The following is a 23,095-nucleotide window of genomic DNA, read 5'->3' on the forward strand; positions in this document are numbered from 1 at the left end:
CTTGTCTCAATATGACTCTTTAGAAAATGACAAAAACTCATCATACTAACACAAACAGGGGACTAGTACTTAATATCAGTGGCAAATTTATGACATTCTTGAAGGAGGGGAATGGTAATTACATTTAATAAGCCTGTATAGGATCAGTGATTTGAGAGTAATCATAAAAACTCCCTAGAGAGGTGATACATGGAAAAATGTTTCTTTTCATAATGTTAATTTTCTTGTATCTACTTCAGTGATAAGGTAGAATTTGAATTCCATCACTGATTGTTTGTAATCAATTTATTTATTGAGGTATAACATACTATACAATATTGTACAGCTTGATACATTTTTCTAAAGGTATATAAATGTAAAACTACCATCCCGATCAAGATATGGACCATTTCCATCACCCTAGGATCCCTCCTACTCTTTCTGTTAACACCTATGCCCCTCTTCCCAGAAGCAACCACTGTTTTGACTTTTGCCATCATAAGTTAATTTTGCCTGTTCTTAAACTTCATATAATGGGCATCATATAGTATGTACACTTTTGTGGCTGGCTACTTTACTGGACATAATGTCTGTGAGATTGTCACTTTATTCTTAAGTCAAATTCCACAGTCACAAACCAATAATAGCATTTCCAAAGAAATTCCAACCTAGAGAAGTTCTGATGATGTACTTAGGATACCAAACGGGGTACTCACTTCATGATTGATGATTCCAGACATGCACTGATTCAGACCCAGTTTGTTGAACTCATTGAGTCCACAGGCCAGCACTTTGCCTGACTGGGTCAGCAGAAATGTCCCATCACAGCCACATTGAACTGCAACAATAATCAAGGCCTTGGGAACATCCACCTGCAAGAAAAAAAAAAATCAGAAAATCTCCCAAACATAACTTGTATTAGGGAAAAACCCTCAAATTCTTTCAAAAATGATGCTCTGCATTTAGCAGAATGACTACAGGGAAATAAAGGTTGCTCTGTTTTCTTCATATTTGCCCAGAAGCTTAGAGGTTACTGTTTTCAACAAGGAGCTCAAGTTTTATAATAAAGTAAAAGAAGGCAATTCCAGGTCAGCTAAAAGTTTTAGCAATAAGTCCTACTTAGGAAGACTTCTCAGAAAACACTGGGAAAAGAGAAGCTTCGATCTATTACTGATTTAGTCCTCTGAGATGCAGAGATCCCATGATAGTTATAGAAGAAACTCAGTAGCCCTGTGGCGTGCCAGTCAGGTCATATAATAAGTGAGGTGACCAAGGATTGAGGCAGCAGCCAAGACTTCTGAAGGCTCACATCCCTCTGCAGCTAACTAGACAGGGCTGAAGAATGGTGGGGGGACATGATGGATGTCTGTGAAACCTGAAAACTCAAACCTCAAACCTTCTCCTATAGTCTTTTCAGAAGAAGAGGAATAACTGTGAATCCTATTGATTGAGAATGGTCCCACAGATATATGTTAATTTTTAAAATGTAAATAAACATTGTTAATAGTGAACAGTGGGTGAGCCTGTGTCCTAGGGTGCATGTGACCGTGCTCTCTCTGCTTGTTTCAGCTCCCATGCCAGCTCTCACAGTGCCAGCTCTTGCAGTACTGAGAGGAATTAGATATTACATTTCATACAATATGACCCCTAAATACAAACAACTACTTCATTTGGTATCCAACTGTGGAAAGGGGAAGGGAAATGGCTGTGCTGGGTTAAGGGATACTCTAATGCTTTCCAATATTTCTCATCCAGGGTGTGTTTAGCTTGATGTGACTTTTTCGCTATACATTCTGATTTTAGTGCTCATCCCCAAGCAAGACGTGACTCCAGAGTGTCCATAGTGGCTGCATCTTCTTTCGCAACTTTTTATGATTTAGTCAGATGACAAGACCACATAGTGCTAAATTAGGAATCCCTGATTGTCAGTCTCCCAGATAGGAAATATTTCAGGGATAAACACCTTGATATGAGGAGTCAGGTAAAGAGGACATATTACTGGAGTCTGTGTGACCTAGATAGGCTCTAGGAAGAAGTTGCCTCTGATTTTACCTTTTGTGGTGTATAATAATCCTCTTCTGAATCCAAACCCAGCCTTCCTGAGACACACATAAGAAAGAAAATCATTAAAATGAGGGCTTCCAGGGACTTCCCCGGTGGTGCAGTGGATAAGACTCCGCGCTCCCAATGCAGGGGGCCTGGGTTGGATCCCTGGTCAGGGAACTAGATTCTATGTGCATGCTGCAACTTAGAGTTCGCATGCTACAACTATGGAGCTGGCGAGCTGCAACTAAGGAACCCGCGAGCCACAACTAAGGAGCCCACGTGCTGCAGCTAAGGAGCCGGCAAGTGGCAACTAAGGAGCCCACCTGCTGCAACTAAGACCCGGTGCAACCAAATAAATAAATAAATAAAAAAGAAATCAAATCAAATCAAATCTACTGTACCCCTCAACTTAAAAAAATAAAATAAAATAAAATGAGTGCTTCCTTCCCAATGAAAATAGTCTATAAGATTCTCTTTTACTGGACTTCCCTGGTGGCACAGTGGTTAAGAATCTGCCTGCCAATGCAGGGGACATGGGTTCGAGCCCTGGTCTGGGAAGATCCCACATGCCATGGAGCAACTAAGCCCGTGCGCCACAACTACTGAGCCTGCACTCTAGAGCCACGAGCCACAACTACTGAGCCTGTGTGCCACAACTACTGAAGCCCACACACCTAGAGCCCATGTTCCGCAATAAGAGAAGCCACTGTAATCAGAAGCTCACGCACCGCAACAAAGAGTAGCCCCCGCTCGCCACAACTAGAAAAAGCCTGCGCGCAGCAACAAAGACCCAACGCAGCCAAAAAAAATAAAATAAAAAGATTCTCTTTTACTGAATTAACACTTCTCAAATAGAGGCTGCATGATGTGTTTAGAGGCACACAAGCAAGAGGTCAGGCTGTCCGCCTGGGAATAAGTGGACAGAGTCAAGGCTACACCTACCATATTCACCACAGCCCCAAGAGTAGACTTCTTTGCTTCGTGTCAAAACCACCACATGATTATCTCCACAGGAGACCTGCTCCACTGGATTGTTCAGGAAGAAGTCCAGCTGCATGGGTTCTAATAGTTCAGGGCCTGCAATCTTGTCCATGCCCATGCAGCCATAATAGTCAGATCCAAACGCATAGAGCTGACCTTCATCTGTGAAAGGAAGGAAAGCAGAACCCATCAAAGGAATGACTTATTTTGTCTCATCAGAAAGCTGGCCAGGGCTAGAATGAGGATGACCTCAGCCAATGAGCTCACATGGGATGATTATATCAGAGAAATCTGACAGACTGTCTATCAAGCCTAGAGTTGTTGGTATTTAGGGGGTCATGTGTACTGTTACAGTAACAGTTAAAAAAAGAATGGTGGGATGATATATTAAAGAGGCTTAAAATTTTACCGGGCCATCTCTATTTTACACATCATAAAGTGAGTAATGGCAAGACCCAAACTAAATTTGAGCTCCTAATTCCTGACTCAGCGTTATCTACAGCTGACTAGGTAGTGAGGTTATTTCTGCTCCCCCCACAACTGGGACATACGATATATTTCTCCTAATCCCACCTCTTCTCTGTTATCCACCTGCCTTCTCCTTGCTCATCACTACTCTAATGCTATAGCAAGTTGGGCATGTTGTTATTAATGTGTATAATATTTGCTCGCTGTCTTTGGTTCTTTGGATACTGTCTTTCGTTGTAAAATCCCAACTAAAACTGCATAGAATTAACTAAAATACCCCACATTAAATGCACCTGGGTGCTTTCTGCTGCTGGCTTACCTGTTACACAGACAGTGAAATCGTCGCCACATGACACCTGACGGATAGCTTTGCCTTGCAACTTTTCCACGTGCTTTGGCTGTCGGTAGGAGGCTTTGTCTCCATGGCCCAGCTGACCATGGAGTTTAGTACCCCCTTGCATGTTCTGTGAAATAAATAGGTCTTGTGAAGTTTTAAACTTTTCACGCCAAATCTTTAATCTAATCTGTAGTATCACTTATTAAGAAAAACAGTAGGAAAAAAATCAGTTGGAAATATAGAAACGGGAAAAAAAAAAGGTAAGAGGATTAAACCTTTTAATGGTAGATAGTAAAAAACCCCTGCCAACAGATAAAGATTTTTAAAGTATCCAGACTGATATCCATCGGGCCTTAAAAGGACCCATTCTCAATTTTGTCTTTCTTCTCCAAGTCTAAGGTGAACTGTCTAATTATGGGTGATGATGAAAAAATTCTTTACGTAGTCTAATTTGATTGTTTTTTTACAGGAGTACAGCCTCTTGGAAATCCTTATAAAAGTTTTACAAATTTTGGTCACAGTTTCCCTGAAATACGTAACCGTCATAAGGAATCTGGTAACATCAAAGACGCTGCTATAAAGCACTGAGAATAGTCCTACATGACTTTTCAACAGTTCTAAAGATTTAAGTAATTCTTCCCATCCAATAACTCAACTGTAAGTCCTTACACAAATGTTTTTTAAGGCACTCATTTCAATCCACCTCTGGCAGCCCCCCAGAAGCTAGTTCTTTAAGTGAGAGGATTTTAGGAAATAACAGCAAGTTAAAACTCTATAACAGAGGCCAAATCACTCATTCTTTCTCTCTATCAATCAATAGTTGAGTGTCTACTCTGTTACACACTGGGGATAAAGCCTGTCCTCATGGAGAAGTTATCTGAAACTACTGGAAAAAATGAGCTCCCTCAGGAAGGAGGAAGAGTGGGAAGAACCGAGAACCTAAGATAAGACAAGGTCAGGTAAAGAAAAAGCGGCCTGAAGTGAGCCTGAGAAGGCACAGCAGAAGAGACAGGAGCAAAGTCAAGAGAACATGCTCTTGCAGAAGCCAAGGGAAGACCAGGCTTCAAGGAGGGAGTGACCAACTATGTCAAATACTACAGGAGCTCAAGCAAGGACTCAAGTGTACCTATCTGTTTTATTTTCACAATTTATAGGTCATTTTGTCAAGAGTAGTTTCAATTGAGTGGAGGGATGGAAGCTGCACTGCAGGTGAATGAGGAATGAGTGGGAGATAAGAAAAGAGACAGCAAATATTGGCAGTTTGTTCGAGGTGAGAGAGAGGATAGAATCTAGAGGGGAAAAAAGGAAAATTCTACTCAAGATATTCCATCTTCAATCACTGATGGAAGTCTTAGAATTTTCCTGACATGGTACACTGCTTCATTTGTTTACAAAGCTATTTCACAGGTATGAGTTGCTCTGAAATGCATGGTAATAGAACAGAGTAATTAAGTGACCTTCTGAAATCACCCAGTGGTAAATGAGAATGCAATCTCCTGAGTCCAAGCCTTTTAATTCTTTCTCTCTTTCTTTCTCTCTCTTTTATTCATTCATTCAAAAAACATTTATAAGCGACCTAACATGTACCAGGCATTGGGGATACATCAGTGAACTAAACAGACAAAATCCCTACTCTCAAAAGAGCTTACATTCCATCATCCCATGCTGCCACTTCTGCAGCACATGTTCAACCAACAAAATTCTTAGACAGCCTGGGCCCAGTAAACAATGAGGCGCACGTCACTGTTCTAAAGTACGTAGCTTTCACTTACCACCCAGGTGTATAGTTCCTTCTCCACTGTGACCACAGCAAAGTGGGTATTCCCTGCACACACCTGCCGGGCACTACAGCCACTCTTGATGACATCCAGTTTCTGGGGAGTGGATTTCCCACCACCCCAAACATAGACTTCACTGGTTCGAGATGTTACCACAGCAATGGGTGCTTCAGTCACAGTGCTTGACCTGACGACAACCCCCAGAACAAAGGAACATTTAACATAAAAATTATATCAAAGAAAAATGCTTCCAGTCTTTTCCCTGAGAACTGCCAATTATGGTATGAGAAAGTATGTTCTTTCTCGACAACTTATTTCAACCCTCTAACATAGCAGGCTTTGCAATTCCTGCCTTAAGGCTTCATCACAGCTCAGCCACATCAGATAGCAGTCTGATCCATAACACCTACACTTTTCAACTTTTCAACATTCATCATGATAATGATGTCCACTTTAGCATGACGGTAAAATTATAGCTTTCCTTTTCTCTGAAATGACTATTTGACATTTAAGCAGATGTTGGCTTCTGAAAGGATGCCAAAGGCTTCTTACTGGGATCAAACAATGTCCAGACCCAAGAAAGAAAGACCCCCTGGTGGTAATTTAAGATATATTACTTTTCAAGAGTCTCTTGAGCATTACCTTGGTCTCTTTGTAGGTGCATTAAGCAGTGTGACTTTTTCCTCCATCTCTCTACCAAAAGAAAAGCAAAGATACATGAGAGAAATAATAGGTTCCTATATTGCACTAGTGTCTCTTTAAAACCTTTCACAGACTTAATCTTCTATAAACCATATGCCTCCCACAATGTTACAATACTTTTAAGAAAGTACTTCGATACAACTGAAACAGTTCTATAGGCCTAGCATTAGACAATTCATTAAATACAAGGGGGACAGCAGTCTGGGGCCATTTGCTTTCTGTCTCTGAGGAATGTTCCAGGCTGGACCAGAGAACCTTGAGAACCTCTGATGCTCGTTTTTGGAACCTGCTGACATCTTCCTTTAGTCTGCCCACTGACTCCCTAAACTCAACATCTCTAAAGCTCAGCTCATTGTCTTTCTCCAATAGAGCTTTTCTTTCTGACTCTCCTAATTCTATAACTGGCACCCTCTATTCTTCCAGTGAACTAGGTTTAAAACTTCAGTGATTTTGGATTCAGATGTCTTCCTTTCTTCAATATTCAAGTTTTATAGATTCTACTTATACAATGCCCTTTCACTCACGTCTCCTTCCCAGTCTCACCACCTTGGTTCTGGGCAGCTTTACTTCCCAACTGGGCTGTGGTAGCACCTAATTGGTCTCACCACAGTTTCAATCCACTTTAATCAGTCCTATACTGATTTAACACTGATATTATTACTGCTAAATAACTCTTCCTAAGGCGCATCTCTCACCACATGAACTGCCCTCTCATAAATAACCAACACTTCCGTACTATTCCTTGAATAAAGCACAGATTCCTTCATCTGGCATTCAACATTCTCTGCCTACCTTTCCAGCCTTCCTTCCCTGTATCCACTCCCATGTGCTAACTCAGGGTTCTCATTCTGCCTAAATCAATTATAGCTGAAGACCTGGGGTGGTGCTTAAGAACCAGCATTTTCTTTAAAGTTCCTGAGGTGTTGCTATTGAGAACGCCAGGTCTAGAACCTCTAGCCAAACAGGACTTAGTGCTTCCTGAATACTTCCACAATTCCCTGTGTCTGTGCTTTATCTTGAAAGCTCTGTCTTCTGTTTTTCCAACAAAGAACAAAGTTCTAACAAAGTACTACATGTAAATCTCCAACTCTCTCAATAAAAATTGCATTATCAATGGAAACATTTAAATAAGAGATTTAAACAGTGAATATATTGTTGGAAAATAAGCCAGATAAAGAATTAGAATATGCTTAACCAGCCCTAAAGGGTGATATTGCCTGAATACGAAAAGAACATAAATGGAAGTTTACAGTGCTGCATCTGGAGTATTATACATAATTCTATGCACTAAAACACTGGCTGGAGATCAACTGGAGAACCAGAAAAAGATTAATTTAATACAACAGAATAAAGGTTACTGACTAAACAGCAGAGATTATGGAATTAGGTATCACTTAATGCATCTAAGGGCAACACTTGAAAAAGAGCACAGTACATGTTTGAATATTGGGAAGATTCAAAAACAAAGAACTGGCAGAGGAGGAAGAAGGGTTGTTAGGCAAAAATAGTATAACAGAAAAAAAAATAGATAACAGGATGAAATAGAGACTAGAGCATTTAACAAGGATGAAGAACACCTCTTCCTCTGAGTTAGGGTTTGAAGCCTCCTACAAAAAATGAGGGATAAAGGACCTTCTTCCTACCTCTAGAGATCTTTAACACTAAATAAACCTCAGGAAATAACCTGTCAGGAATCAATCAACTTCGACTACAGGAAATGGGCAAAAGGTATCTGAAGAGGACCCCTCCAATTGCAATCTACCATCTAAACAAATGCACTAAAAAGCAAAGGCCTGGTCCAAACCCATACTACTATCCAACAATTGTTGAGCACCTTGTGCCAGGCCCTGGGCTTTATATGTTGAGCACTTTATATGCGTTACCTCCTTTAATCCTCACCCTACCTCACTTTATAGAGAAAACGAAGGGACAGAGATGTTAAATAACTTGACAAAGATAATGACACAACTCAGATACAAACATAAGGATGTCTGAGTCCGGAGCCCTCCTCTTAATTACTACACTCTAGTGCCCAAACTCTAGATTAGAACTCACAGAAGATGGGGAGGAGTGAAGGGCTCCAGGGTCTCATCAGTATTAATTTAGAACAAAGTAGCACAGGTTAAGGAGCTGAAAGTCAGGAACTACATCAAGCAATGAAAGCAGAGCTGTTGGAAGAAAATAGCAGCAGAGTGGCAAAGTCAGGAAACACCACCCTCTCTTTGTAGTACTCTGGTCAGGCTTCTAATAGTCAGCCATCTACAGAAAGAAAATGAAGCAACTTCTTTGCTCTTTACCTTCTGCGTTTCCTGAGAAGGGGGCGATCCAGAAGTTCATCTGCAGTGGGTCTCTGCTCAGGATCCTAAAAAGTATCAGTGGGTTAGTTTTAACTTAAAGGGAATGCGCAAGGGACTTCCTGGTGGTCCAGTGTGTAAGACTCCATGCTCCCAATACAGGGGACTGGGTTTGATCCCTGGTTGGGGAACTAGATCCTGCATGCATACTGCAACTAAGAAGTGTGCATGCCACAACTAAGAATACATGTGCCACAACTAAGAAGCCCATATGCCGCAATGAAGATCCTGTACGTCACAACGAAGACCTGGTGCAGCCAAAATAAATATTTAAATAAGTAAATGGAATGGGTAAAATGGGATTTAAAGACGCATTTTACTTCCTCTTAGAAGCCTGGAGGTTTGTTATTCAAAGATCACTATATACCATCCTTCTGTTTCAAAAAACCTATTTCTTATGTCACATTCTATGCTTCATGCTCACTATCATCAACACTTATATGTGAATGAGAATGTATCTTCCTCACTTGTTTTAACTGTCAGGGCAGTGGTTCTCAAATTTCAGTATATATAGTACATAAGAATCTCCTGGAGTGCCTGTTACAAATAAAGATTTCTGGGCTTTATCCACAGAGATTCTGATCCAGTCAGTCTGGGGTGGGGCCCAGGAATCTTCATTTTCTTCTTGTAAAACTCCCCCATCCCCTGGAGATTCTAACGCCTGTGGTTCCTGGACCACCTTTGAATAATACTGACCTAGAGCTGCACTGCAAGGCAACTGTGACATTTAGAACTGTAAACATTCTGCACATTAGGAATTCTAAATTACCTCTATTATTTTATGAAATCAATTTTAAAAAATTAATCTTGATCATAAAAAATGGAGCACAATTTAGATGGTAAATTCATTTCGCAAATTAGTAAAGGAAGAATTTGTCGGCTGAAGCACACAACTATCATGAATTGCCAATGCCTATTCTCCTGGATACAGCCCCAAATACATCCTACCCTGGGGAAGTGGATGTGGTTTTGTGCAGGTTCATCTATGCCATACTCCAAACACTGAGGCTGGAAGGGAAAGCACTGAACTGAAATCAATATGTTAAGTCACACTTACCTGGTCAAGGCATGCATGGACCATTTGGATCAGTTCCAAAGAGTACTGGTTAGAATCAACTTCCATGGCCCGGATTCCTTGTACAATCTTCACACACAAGTTGAGTGGGTTCTATGAGAAAATGATTATTGTATTGTCCTTGGTTATATAAAGATGACATTATAATCTACTAGCAGGGGCTTTGAGATGCCTGTGACTATCATATAAAGAAATGGCAATAGTTCTGAATTAGGTCTGACTTCTTTTTACAACCGTTGGTATATATCAGCAAGAAATGGTTAGGGGGGCTTCCCTGGTGGCGCAGTGGTTGAGAGTCCGCCTGCTGATGCAGGGGACACGGATTCGTGCCCCGGTCCGGGAAGATCCCACATGCCGTGGAGCGGCTAGGCCCGTGAGCCACGGCCGCTGAGCCTACGTGTCCGGAGCCTGTGCTCCACAACGGGAGAGGCCACAACAGTGAGAGGCCCGCGTACCGCAAAAAAAAAAAAAAAAAAAGAAATGGTTAGGGATGCATTACTGCTGTCAGAGAATGAAGCCAACTGGCCAACATGGAGCCAATAGAATAATATGCGACCAATAGAATAATACTCAGAGTATATTATAATCTGACCCTTCAACTGAATCCTAAGAAAAAGGAAAGCAAGGTTAGCTATGCTCCTTGGCTTTAAGTATGTCCTTTGCCAACTAATTTGCCTCCTAATTTATATATCCGAATAATGGTTATACAGGTGATACTCTGCTGTAACAGACAAGGCAATGAATAATAAGTTCATAATGATAAGAAATTATTATAACAGTGCCACCACCACCTTTACTGAGACCAATAGAAACATAAGTTGCACATATAATGTTTTTTAACCCTTGCAAACACCATGCAAGGTTATCATTACCAATTCAGAGATGTAAAGTAACTTGCCCAAGACTACACACGGATAGTAAAAATGGAGCCATAATTTCAGCCAAAGTCTAAGTGACTCCAAAATTCATTTTCTTTCCACTATGTTATTTAAGAAAACTAGACGATAGATCAGAATAAACTTCAGCACTTAGAAAAATAAACAGGTCTCATAAAAGGCCAAAGAATTCTGCATTATCTTATATTTGCATTTTCATATACATTAGCAGAGCATCTCTATGAGAGGAATATGTATTTTTTCCCTTGTTATAGCTAATGAAATAGAGGATTAAAGACATGAAGTGATTTGCCTAAGTTCTCACATCTGGTTTGTAGAGGATATTGGATGTGAATCCACTTCTGCTACTCAAATTGTGACCCATGGACTAGTAGCATCGGCATCATCTGGGAGTTTGTCAGAAATGCAGAATATCAGGCCTAGCTCCAGACACACTAAAATAGAGTCTGCATTTTAACAAGATGCCCAGGTGATTTCCTATGTATATTAAAGTTTGGCAAGCACTGCTTTATACTGGGCTTTACTTAAGAGGAAAAGAAAAGAGACTTAAAGGGATTTGTTGTTTATAAAACAGTAGCAATCTTTAGTAAGAGTCAGGGTGTAATTTTTCATAAAAAAGATCAAAACACTTTAATGAGTATTATATAACTTGCCTTAGCTTTTATAAAATGATGTAGCTGAAGCGTAAGAGATGAAATAGCTTATCTAAATTGCTGTATCACACAGTCGATCCTAGAGCCAGTTTTAAAATTATAGTCAACGGATTCAAGGACCGTGCTCAAACTACTTGATTATGATTATTTCAGTGGGGAATTCAAGTTGGAAATAAATCTTGTCTATAGAATTTTAGTAATACACTACTAAGCCAGTGCCTGAATACTGGTTATTTTTCCTACAGCTGATTTCTGTTCAAGAAATCAGAAGCTCAGGGATAAAGCTGATTCTCTCAACCAAGCTGTACCATTTGCAAGGACAATGCAGGGATAATACATCAACTTACTGTAGCATCAAACGTTCTCTTTAGCGTAAGCAGTTCAAAAATGACACAGCCCACTGCCCAGATATCAGACTTGAAATTGTATTTAACTCCTTGGCAGAGCTCTGGAGACATGTAATATGGAGTTCCCACAAGCTGAACAACAAAGAAAGCAATCAAAGAATAACTTCTTTTCTGAGGTAACTATATTAATATTTCAACAACTAAATTAAATTTCCTAGAACTAGTGATAACAATTACAAAACATTCATCAGCATATCCCAAAATGGTTTTTATGAGATGATGCCACTATGAGGAGAAATCTTATTCATATCAGATCTCTTGGGCCAATTATAAAGGGACAATCTCTGTGGTAAAGACCTATGGTAATTTGGGAGACAGAAAAGCTCTGTGATTCCTGGATCACAAAGGATTTAGGCATTCAAGACCCACTTAAGACTTCACAGACTTTATAAAAAGCATACTTGGTAAAAGTTCACTAATGGAAAAAAAAAAACTGGTAGTGCAGAGATGGTAATTGAATAAACAGGTTAAAAGTTCTAACTGAAACGCATAGTAGTGAAACTTTGTAAATGACTCAATTTAACATTTGTAATACTAACACAGCTAGTGAATTTCTTCCAAATTTAAAAAGACCTTCTGAGTTCAAGAATGTGTTGGAAGGAAAAAAAATACCCTGAATGGAGGTCATGCCTCTCCCAAGATGAGAGACAATGAGTACCCTGGAAATTCTAATAAAACTGACAGCCATCTTTCATCAGCAAGGCAAAGCAGTTTTTCAGATGGCTTACATATCGTTCCTTCTTTGCATTTAACTGGGTTAAAAAAGTTAAATCTTGGTTTTATCGGATTACTCTTGATGAGAAAAATCCATGCAACATGACTACTTCCTCAGAAACTCAATATGGCACCGTCATACAAGCAAACTGAGTCCCTGAAGCCGACTCCCAACCTTGGCTATCAGTATCCTTGGATATTTCTAGATTGCTTGTAGGCACATCTCAACATTATCAAAAATAATCATCAGGACAAAATTAATTTTATTAGTTTACATTTTCAAGTTCTTTTAAAGACAAAGCATTGTGAAACCAGAAGAGTAATAATTGGGTTTTATAAGTCCTAAAAGGATCAGATCACTGTCTTTAAAGATCAGCTTATGTCTACTCTTTACAAATCATCTTTCATAGGATCAAGTGAGAAGGGAGCTCTGCGGTTCAGACTGTGTATCATATTAAAGATGCGATTGTTCTTTGGGCATCAGCCTTTATTTGTAATATAGGGTTTCTGAACCAGAAAAAACTCAAAGGAAACACAGAGATGTCTAACACCCTAAGAACAAACAATTAAATGAGAGATAAAGTGAAATCTACTAAAGATCCTAGGCTGGAAAAAATGGTAAAGTATTTTATTGCTTTTAGAAAAGTCTCTAGTCAGTGTTGGAAAGGCCAATGATGTCAGAGCTGTTATGTGGACAATGGCTCTTGAAAAAACACCTGAGCATGTAAATGACTGTTAGTGGGTCCAGGAAAAAGACTCCTGAAGACTTGCTTTAGAAGTATGGAGAACTTGTAAAAATATTGAGAAAAGTGTGCAAAATTTAGGGGTACAGTTATATCTCACAGTGCAGGAAAGGAAAAGAAAAAAACTACGTTGGGAGGAATTCCCTGGCGGTCCAGTGGTTAGGACTTTGCTTAAGATCCCACATGCTGCATAGCGCCACCAAAAAACAAAACAAAACCAACCAAGTCAAGGATAACACATACTTACCGTCTCAGCCATGGAATACTCAGAATTAAGTTTCTTTGCTAGGCCATAATCTCCAAGTTTTATCAGGTTTGCTTTGGTCAGAAAAATATTTAATGTCTTTATATCTCTGAAAAAAAAAGATGCTGTATATTAAACCCATATACTCAACTATTTTATCTCATCCCCCTTCCCACCCCAAATTATTACAAAATAAAAAGAGTGTGTTACCACTGCTCAGGTTGTTACGGGATCCCAAAGAGTGGTCATCACTTTCTCATACATTTTAACACTGAGAAGGGGACTTGGGGGAGTGGAGGCAGAGAATTAACTTCATCCTCCGTGGTTTTGCAGCATAGGCATGTCCCCCAAAACACTGAAGTCGTTAGGAAAAGTTGAGAGGGTCAGACCAAAAAAAAAAGAAAAATGGTGCCCTAGGTAATCATAATTCCTATAAGGTGTACTGCCTCTTCAATTAACACTTGTGCCTTGAAATAAGTGATTATCAAGGCAATTTTAACACTTGGTTGGTGCCAAAGTTTCAAATTTGTTAAGGCAAGAGAACAGAAGAGACAGAACAGAAGAGACAGCACATTCCAGCAGCAAAATGATTAGGCTATGCAGATCACCTAAATAAAATCACTATCTTTCTAAAGATGAACTGACCATAAGTAACACAAATAAACTGTGTCTAGTTCATACTCTGGCTTCCTTTACTGAAAGATGTGAAAAAAACAGAACAATATTCTTTGTAATTGTCGAAAAGAAAGTAACAATACACAACTGTAGCCACTCGACAGCTATCAAGAAATATATGGTAACTGAATGGACAAATCAATAAAAAGGGAAATGCTAGTGTATTAACATTAATCTCTAACAATGGTCCATGACTCACTTAAGGAGGGTATAATGACATGGAAATGCTCTTATAATGGTTCTCTCCTATAGCTAAAAGTGAATAGAAAGCTGTTTCCCCTGGCCAAAGCTCTGGTAAAACTGCATAATTAATTGTACAAAGTGAATAAGCTTTTTACTTAAATCATTTATTTATTTATTTATTTATTTATTTTTGGCTGTGTTGTGTCTTTGTTGCTGCACGCGAGCTTTCTCTAGTTGTGGTGAGCGGGGGCTACTCTTCGTTGTGGTATGCGGGCTTCTCACTGCGGTGGCTTCTCTTGTTGCGAAGCACGGGCTCTAGGCGCGTGGGTTTCAGTAGCTGTGGCACGTGGGCTCAGCAGTTGTGGCTCACGGGCTCTAGAGCGCAGGCTCAGTAGTTGTGGCACACGGGCTTAGTTGCTCCGTGGCATGTGGGATCTTCCCAGACCATGGTTTGAACCCGTGTCCCCAGCATTGGCAGGCGGATTCTTAACTGCTGAGCCACCAGGGAAGCCCTTTTTACTTAAATTAAAAGACTTAATTATAAAATTAAAAACAATTGCCCATTTTATTGCTCAGAGAAAACATTTACTATGAGTTCCAACCAATCTAATACCACTTTTATTGTGGCTTTCTAGGCTTTACTGATGAATTAATGAACTCAACTCTAAAATACTTCTTAAAGAGATGACTGAGCAGTACTTAGCTACTGAGGAGATTCTTCCTAGATCACAGTTTAACTTTAGGAAGTGAAGATAACGCCCCTCATTACTCACTGTTTCCTTCCTAAATTATATCAACGGAAAAGCCTTGACTGCTTAATCAAGAAAATAATAGTGCTGATGGGAGGTACCCAAGGTGAGGGTTGTACTGGTGGAAAGGAATACATCCCACATTCTTTCACTCATTACCTATGAAGGATTCCAGCTTTATGGATACAGCTCACTGCTGAAACAATCTGAAATAGGTACCATACCACCATCTGCAGAGAAAAAATAAATTATACTTGGACTGGAAACAAACCAAAAAAAACCATATAAATAAACACACACACTCGAACACACAAAACAAAGGAAGCTGCAACCAGAGGTTATGATTCAACATGACTTGACATTTCTTGCTTGTAGGTTGAGTAGGCAAAGAAAAGTGGTAGGGGTTTAAAAAAAAAAGAAAAAGCAGATCATTATAAAATAGTTCCAATATTGTTATATAGTATGATGAAGCAGACTTGTGGAAAGAAATCCAGGAAGAATGCAAAGGTATAGAAAACTGGGCATACCAGTATGCAGTAACAGAACCAGGAAAGAAAGCTCATAGAGAATCATGATGTGGAGGTAAACCATTTAGGAAGCAGCTATAGTCAGCTTCCTTGTTAGAGGTTTCCTTTCTCATGAATATCAATCAGAGCCTGGAAGGAGTCTGAATAAAAGGAAAAAAAACACTCTTCATTGTTGTAAGAGTAAATACAGAACTAGAATGCAAGAATCACAACATTACAATTCTAGCTTCCTTCCACAGAAATATGGATTACCTCTTCCTCAAACAACTTGTCCTTCTGACGAAGGATTTTGTCATACAGGTTCCCTCCTGCAATAAAACAAGAAACAGGTTTGAATTGCTTAATAGAGATCAACGCTCCTAGGGTTTTAACAGGTGGCACAGTAAGTGAAGGATTCCGCTTCCTCTTAAAAGATACCCCTTCTTCCTTCTCAGCTCTTGGGTACACGGCTACAAAACTCTTCCTATCTGTCAAGGACTATATCTGAAATATTCTTCAGAGATTCCCCTCCCTACAGAAGAGACTCAATATGAAAATGGGAAGTACAGCATTTTTAGAAAAGATGAGAGTAAAGACACTTTCTATAGTGCCCTAATTTGTAAAATTACTTTGAAAGTCTTCAAAATCAGATGATTTTCTTTTCCGAAACTGCTTTTAAAGGAATCTGCAATATTTTGGTAACAACTCTCTCAGTGTGACTATTAGAACATTTGGGTTACAGCTGTGATGTGATGTTTTGTATATACAGGTGTATATCATCAACTTCTTTTTCTTTCCACTTCACGCTGAAAAAGTTTCCCAAAATTTAGGGGAGACTCTAGATTGTTTCCAATCATTACTCCCTTTACTAACTCCTTCCTGCAGAGTAAGTCTGAATTTGCTTCTCCCTTTCATTATCAAGTAATACAGACTGCAAATGATGATGGTTCATTTTATTTCCTACCTGCAGCTGTAACTTACACTGTAGTCTTGGTTAAGTTTCACAACTTTTTTCCCCTTGCAATTTAAACTCAGAGTTTCAATAAATACACCATTCATTCTAGTTCCTCCTAACCACAAAGGAAGTTAGCTACTTGAGGCTTCTGCTACTTCAAAAATTTCTAATATAATCTCATACATTTAGGGTTGAACACAGGAACAATCATGGTACACAAGAATCTAGTAAGAAAGTTAGAAGTCTAGGAGCTTTCTCTTAAGAGATTTAAGTGAAGAATATGCTGGGACCTCTTTAGCATGCAGCTCAAGAAAGGGCTTTGGGGGTTCTCTTACGTAATAAGGATAATAGCTTGTACAGTATTTATCAAAAATTTGCTACATATAAAGTACTATGCTAGGAGCTTTACATATTCATTTCATACAACAACCCTAGGAGGTAACTATTGCTTATCATCAAGCTCACTTAAGATAAGGAGGCTGGGGCACAGAGAGGTTAAGTTGCTAATGCAAGATACAGAGCTAAAAAGTAGTGAAGCTTAGGATATGGGCTCAGGGTCTATTTTCTTAACAAACAGGCTATACTGCTATTTTACAAGCAAAAGTGTTCAAAGAAATCATTTTCATTTTCAGTCAGCTATGATCTTTGGACCACTTTTCAATAGGATGGCTTTAGTTGAAGTCAATATAAATAAATATTACCTATAAGATTTCATTATATATCAAGCCATTTCATTATATATTATATCAAGTGTCAAACCATGCTATGTCTCTAATGCTTGACTAATGTCATTTCATAAGGAAAAAACCTTGAAAAATGAATGTAAAATTCAACTGAACAAGTAATTTGAAGATGGAATTATCATCACAAAGGAGAATCTGAGTATGCAGGGTAAAAATCCCTCCCCTCATTTTGTAGATCATTTCAAAACTCTCCAGGGCCTGAACTATTTCTCTTAAACTCTAGAAATCCATTTAAAGTTCTTACTCTTTGTATGTGTATCTTCTTTTTCTCTCCCCCTTAAGGTAAGTATAAGCACAGGAATGTCTCACTGGAGGAAGTCCCACTGAATTCTACCTTACCATTACAATATTCCAGCTCAATCAGCAGGGTGGTGTTGTCCATGAAGTGATTGTAGTAGGCAATAATGTTGTCATGCTGCAGCAGCGCCAGAATAACAATCTCATTCAAGGCATCACGACGTTCCTTCTCAGACAGTCGGGTCAAATCAACTTCCTTCCACACGACCAATGAGTCATCCTGTAACACAGTAATACAGCTATCATGCTTTCCTCGCGTCTGGCAGAGAATGAATCCACACCCGGATCTGTAAGCCTAGAAAGAAAACTTCCTAGACTGACTCCTTTTTTTCCTTTAAACATGAACAGACTTTAAAGGTTCTGCATACAACCAAGCATCATAATTTACTGCAGGCCTGGGAAAGCATTAAGATGCTGTTACAGGGCTTCCCTGGTGGCGCAGTGGTTGAGAGTCCGCCTGCCGATGCAGGGGACACGGGTTCGTGCCCTGGTCCGGGAAGATCCCACATGCCGCGGAGCGGCTGTGCCCGTGGGCCATGGCCGCTGAGCCTGTGCGTCTAGAGCCTGTGCTCCGCAGCAAGGGAGGCCACAACAGTGAGAGGCCCGCGTACCGCAAAAAAAAAAAAAAAGATTCTGTTACATTGTTTCTACACTTAATTTACATGATGTCAATTCCAGGTAAAAAATATGGGATGGAGGTAGGTCTCAAAGATTCTATTGAGGGACATTATGAAAGACTGCTAGTCATGATGAGGATTGTATTGGAGAAGTAGAGAACTGGAAAATGGTTACCTATGGCTGACCACAGTTTCTTGTAAAATAGAAATGTTAAAATTGCCTCTAATTTTATAAATTTAGATTTCTCTCTAGTGATTTTCATTTATCCTTTCTGGATAAGAATAAGCCAGGTCTAAGGGCTCTGAGTTAACTTTCCTCACCCTGTCCCATTCTGCAGCTCTCTTTCTACTGTCACTTTTATGTTATCATGTTTTCCTCTTTTCATGAAGACTTACCTGTGGCTCCCAATATTCACTCCGTTTTATAACATCTCTAATTCCTTACAGATACTGCTCCCCAGCCCAGGAGCATCCCCACCTAAATAACCCTCCCTATCCTTTAGAATGGCTTCGTTAGGCCTTTGAAACTTTGAGGGAAGATCAATGAACCTCCCACTGTGCATTTCCTTAACTTTCAGAGCTCATACACTAAAATATTTGTCCATTCTTTTCCCCTTATATACACATACAACTTAAATGCTATTTGTTACTAACAAGACTAACATGTCTTCCCAATGAAATATACGCTTCTTGAGAGAAAGGGCTGCTTCTAAATAAACCCTTGTAAATTCACAGATGTAATAAACATTTGGTGTTATGGGTAATACTGTGCAATTTTAGGGAAAGTGCAATCAAACTTAAAACAACCTTGGTAATCAAGTTCAACATGATAATAATGGAAAGGCATGGACAAGGAGATGTGAAACTCCATTCTAGCCCAGGATTTGCTTCTAATTTAAGTGGGCAAGTTCTTAAATATACTATATACTTAAATATACTACCTTAAAGTATATCTTAAATATACTATACTATACTATACTATCTTAAATATACTATCTTAAATATACTATCTTAAATATACTATCTTTCTTTAACTATAAAATAGGAATGCCAAAGCTCATCTCCTCATTCTCATATTTTGAGTACAAATAAGAAAACAGAATACCAACAGTAACTCTAACCTTATACATTAATCTTGCAACCACCTCTCTCCTCCTCCATCTTTTAGCCTTAAAAGTACCTTGGAACACACACCAGAACTGCAGACAGATAGATCACTGATAGATCAATCGCCTTCAGCAACCCCAGCAAGTTCTCATGGATGCTTACCTATTCTAAAACTAGAGTTTTAAGACTTTAGTGATCAAACCCTGTTTATGATTAGTTTTTGCAAGTAGACTCCTCAGTATAGGGTTTTAATCAGTATACATTCTGAACTTGAGGGTCAGTAATCCACAAATCTCTTCAAAGGATTTGTATGTGTGCAGTAGTGGACTGGGGGGAGGGTATGTTTACATTAGATTCTCAAAGGAGTCCTGTCCCTCCCAAGGTTAAGAACTAATGGCTTAGAATATACCAAAAATAAAAAAGTATTTCCCACGCATAAACGTTGCTGGATAATCACTGAAGAAACTAACACGCTACAATCTTCCCCATGATCTTCAAGAAAAATCTCCAACTGCGTGTTCATATCTGAACATAAAGATACGGCAAAGGCAGAGGAGCTGCCACGGATGTGGGAATTTTGAAGCTATCCCCTCCTCTCCACCTCGACCTTGGAGAGCTGTACAGCACAATAGGAAGGAAGTTTTGACAATACCTCACATTCATAAACTACTTTAATTTACAGTTTGCAAAGTACCTTTGTTCGATTCACAAAATAACCTTAAAAAGTAAATACTACGTTTAAGGTACGTAGCTATCACTAACTCCAATTTACAGATGGGGAAACTAAGGCTCAGAGAAGGTTCAATGACTTGTTCAGTTGCCTGATTTAAACAAAAACGACCAGTCAGTAAAACCAGTGCTCTAACGAACTCCTAGTGCAGGAGAGTTGAACGAGTGATGAAGACCCCGAGACAGATACCCTGCGGGGCCCTAACACTAAGCGAGGACGACGAGCAGGGAGAGCAGGGCCGCGCAGGCGGGGCGGGGGCGGCCGGAGCCGGGGTCCGCTACCTCGGTGCGGCGGTACAGCGTGGCCTCCCCGAAGGCGCCGCGGCCCAGGATGCGGATGGGGATGTAGTGCAGCTCCTCCTGCTCCGCCGCGCCGCCGCCGGCTCGGGGCCCCGGACCAGCGCTGGGCCCTGGGCCCGAGTCCCCGCCACCCCCGGACTCGCTCCCAAAGTCCGAGTTGAGGGAATCGCAGTGTCGCTCGTATTCGCCCAGCACCGACATGGCGGCGGCCGCGGGACCCGCCTCCGTGTCCCGGGCGGCGCTGCGCCTCTCCCGCTTCAGACGCCAGCCCGCAGCCCCATCAGCCCAGCCACCCCGCCACCCAGCGAGGCTCCATGGTGGGTCCTTCCCCCTTGACCCGGAAGCAGTTCTGGGTGCTTCCGGCCCGGCGGGGTTTCCTCCGCTTTCTCTGGTCGCTCGTTTAGCCTAGCGGCGAGGCTGCATTTCCTCCAGGCGGTCCGGGAAGTCGAGGCCTCGGGCGGCGCCTGGTGGAGACCGCGTGGAGTCCAGTGGCTCTGGCGGGGGCAAGGGCGTCATCGACGGGTCTGCAGACCCCTCCCCTGATTGCTGGCCAGGTCCCCAGACAGTTTTTTTTAAAAATAGATCTTTATTGGAGTGTAACTGCTTCACAATACTGCGCTAGCCTCTGTCGCACAACAAAGTGAATCAGCCACATACATCCCCATGTCCCCTCTTGATCCTCCCTCCCACCCTCTCTATCCCACCCCTCTAGATTGTCGCAAAGCACCCAGCTGATCTCCCTGTGCTATGCAGCTGCTTACCACTAGCTAGCTATTTTACATTTGGTTGCGTATATATGTCCATGCTACTTACCCTCCTCCTACGTCCTCAAGTCCATTCTCTATGTCTACGTCTTTATTCCTGCCCTGCCACTAGTTTCATCAGTACCATTTTTTTTTTTTTTAGATTCCATATATATGCATTAGCATACGGTATTTGTTTTTCTCTTTCTGACTTCACTCTGTATGACAGACTCTAGGCTCAGACAGTCTCGATGTCCAGAGGTCATCCAGTCTCACATGGGCGCCAGGCCTATCTCAAGGGCAGTGACTGGGGAAACAGTCCCTTCCAACATCGCACAGCGCTCTTTGTTTAGTAAGCAATTTATACCTTTTCCCCTCAATTTATACCTTTTTCCCCCCCAGCGGAAATACTTACCTCCTGTCATCTCAGTCAGTGTGCCCAGTTGTTTCTTCCAGACCTACCCAGGACTACGCTGGGTCCCTCCATCTTCCACATAACTTCAAGAATATTTTAAGTCAACTCTCCTGACACTCTTTCCAGATTTCACATTCTCCTTCTACGTGTCTTTCCAAATCTTTGACCAACTGACCTCGTGCAACATTCTTTGCGCACTGCCAGATACTGTATCTGGAGGTGGGGAATCTGCAAAGGGTGCTCCCCGCCCTAAAGTCACTAAAAAAATTGCAGTGCAGTGAAAAAACATGTTCCATCAGTTATGTGACCTTGGGCAACTTTACATCTCCAAGGTTCCTTTTTTTTTTTTTTTTTTTACAGTACGCGGGCCTCTCACTGTCGCGGCCTCTCCGGAAGCGCAGGCTCAGCGGCCATGGTTCACGGGCCCAGCCGCTCCGCTGCATGTGGGATCCTCGCGGACCGGGGCACGAACCCTAGTCCCCTGCATTGGCAGGCGGACTCTCAACCACTGCGCCACCAGGGAGGCCCTCCAAGGTTACTTTTTTTTTTTTTTTTTGCGGTACGCGGGCCTCTCACTGTTGTGGCCTCACCCGTTGCGGAGCACAGGCTCCAGACGCGCAGGCTCAGCAGCCATGGCTCACGGGCCTAGCCGCTCCGCGGCATGTGGGATCTTCCCGGACCGGGGCACGAACCCGTGTCCCCTGCATCGCCAGGTGGACTCTCAACCACTGCGCCACCAGGGAAGCCCCAAGGTTACTTTTTAATCGTAAAATTGTGGGAATATGTCCTACAGAGATAACAACTAACATTTATTGTTATATTCCTGGCACTATGCTAAAGGTTTTCTTGGGACTTCCCTGGTGGTCCAGTGGGTAAGACACCCCACTCGCAATGTAGGGGGCTTGGGTTCAACCCCTGGTGGGGGAACTAGATGCCACATGCAGGCTGCAACTGAGAAGCCCACGTGCTGCCACTAAAAAAGATCCGGCATGCCACAACTAAAACACGCTGCAACAAAGATCCCACGTGCTGCAACTAAGACCCGGACCCAGCCTAAATAAATAAATATTTTTTAAAAATTAAAGGTTTTCTTTCTATGTATAATCCCGTTTAATCCTCATAGTATTCCCATTCTACAAAAGGAACTGAGAGAGAAGGGTTAAGTAACCTGCTCTGTGTTACATAGGTAGTGAGGGGAGCTGGGAGTCAAAGCCAGCAACATGGCTCCAGATGTCTTTCAGAGAGCAGGATGTTTGAGGGCTAAGAGAAGGCAATGTGGCTGGAGGCCATGGCATATGTGGGGTAGAAGCAGAAGACAAGGCCTCAAATGTTTATTTAGAGAATTTGGCTTTTCCTGTGGGCAATGGAAAATATTGGCGATTTCTAAGCAGGGGAGTATATGATTTGTGTGACTATATGTCCTGATTTGCTGGGGGATGTGATGTCCCTATTTATACCTCCCCCCCCCCCGCATAATTAGTAAGTCTTCTTTTGCTCATGTGCCCAGCACAGACAAAAACCAATATGATCACCTTACATAGACCAAAGCTATACTTTACGAAGAACTCTGATGACAATATGGAAGACAAAGACTGGAGGCTGGGAGACAAGCGCTGAGGTACTATCACTGTGAGTGGAAAAGGGACCCAGATTTAAGAAATCCATCTGAGGAACATTTAGAACTTTGTGCTCAGTTAGG

The 23,095-nt window shown here is 41.2% G+C and overlaps 1 protein-coding gene across 2 annotated transcripts in view; it reads right to left on the reverse strand.

The window, feature by feature from the left end:
• NEK9 (NIMA related kinase 9) overlaps positions 1-20,564 on the reverse strand; it is a 36,659-nt gene extending 16,095 nt beyond the window's left edge. For both annotated transcript variants that reach the window (XM_030831786.2, XM_030831785.2), the window contains exons 1-14: positions 20,221-20,564; positions 17,528-17,705; positions 15,764-15,819; positions 15,144-15,214; positions 13,381-13,486; positions 11,617-11,748; positions 9,703-9,813; positions 8,589-8,653; positions 6,232-6,282; positions 5,584-5,776; positions 3,794-3,938; positions 2,968-3,168; positions 2,032-2,078; positions 696-851 (exon numbers count right to left, since the gene is read on the reverse strand). In XM_030831786.2, coding sequence (XP_030687646.1) covers positions 696-851; positions 2,032-2,078; positions 2,968-3,168; positions 3,794-3,938; positions 5,584-5,776; positions 6,232-6,282; positions 8,589-8,653; positions 9,703-9,813; positions 11,617-11,748; positions 13,381-13,486; positions 15,144-15,214; positions 15,764-15,819; positions 17,528-17,705; positions 20,221-20,439 — 1,731 coding nt within the window. In that variant the 5' untranslated portion in view covers positions 20,440-20,564. The remainder of the gene's footprint in view (positions 1-695; positions 852-2,031; positions 2,079-2,967; positions 3,169-3,793; positions 3,939-5,583; positions 5,777-6,231; positions 6,283-8,588; positions 8,654-9,702; positions 9,814-11,616; positions 11,749-13,380; positions 13,487-15,143; positions 15,215-15,763; positions 15,820-17,527; positions 17,706-20,220) is intronic.
• Positions 20,565-23,095: the final 2,531 nt, after the last annotated feature.

The sequence above is a fragment of the Globicephala melas genome, chromosome 2 (genome assembly GCF_963455315.2).
Source record: "Globicephala melas chromosome 2, mGloMel1.2, whole genome shotgun sequence".
NCBI classification, from domain to species: domain Eukaryota; kingdom Metazoa; phylum Chordata; class Mammalia; order Artiodactyla; family Delphinidae; genus Globicephala; species Globicephala melas.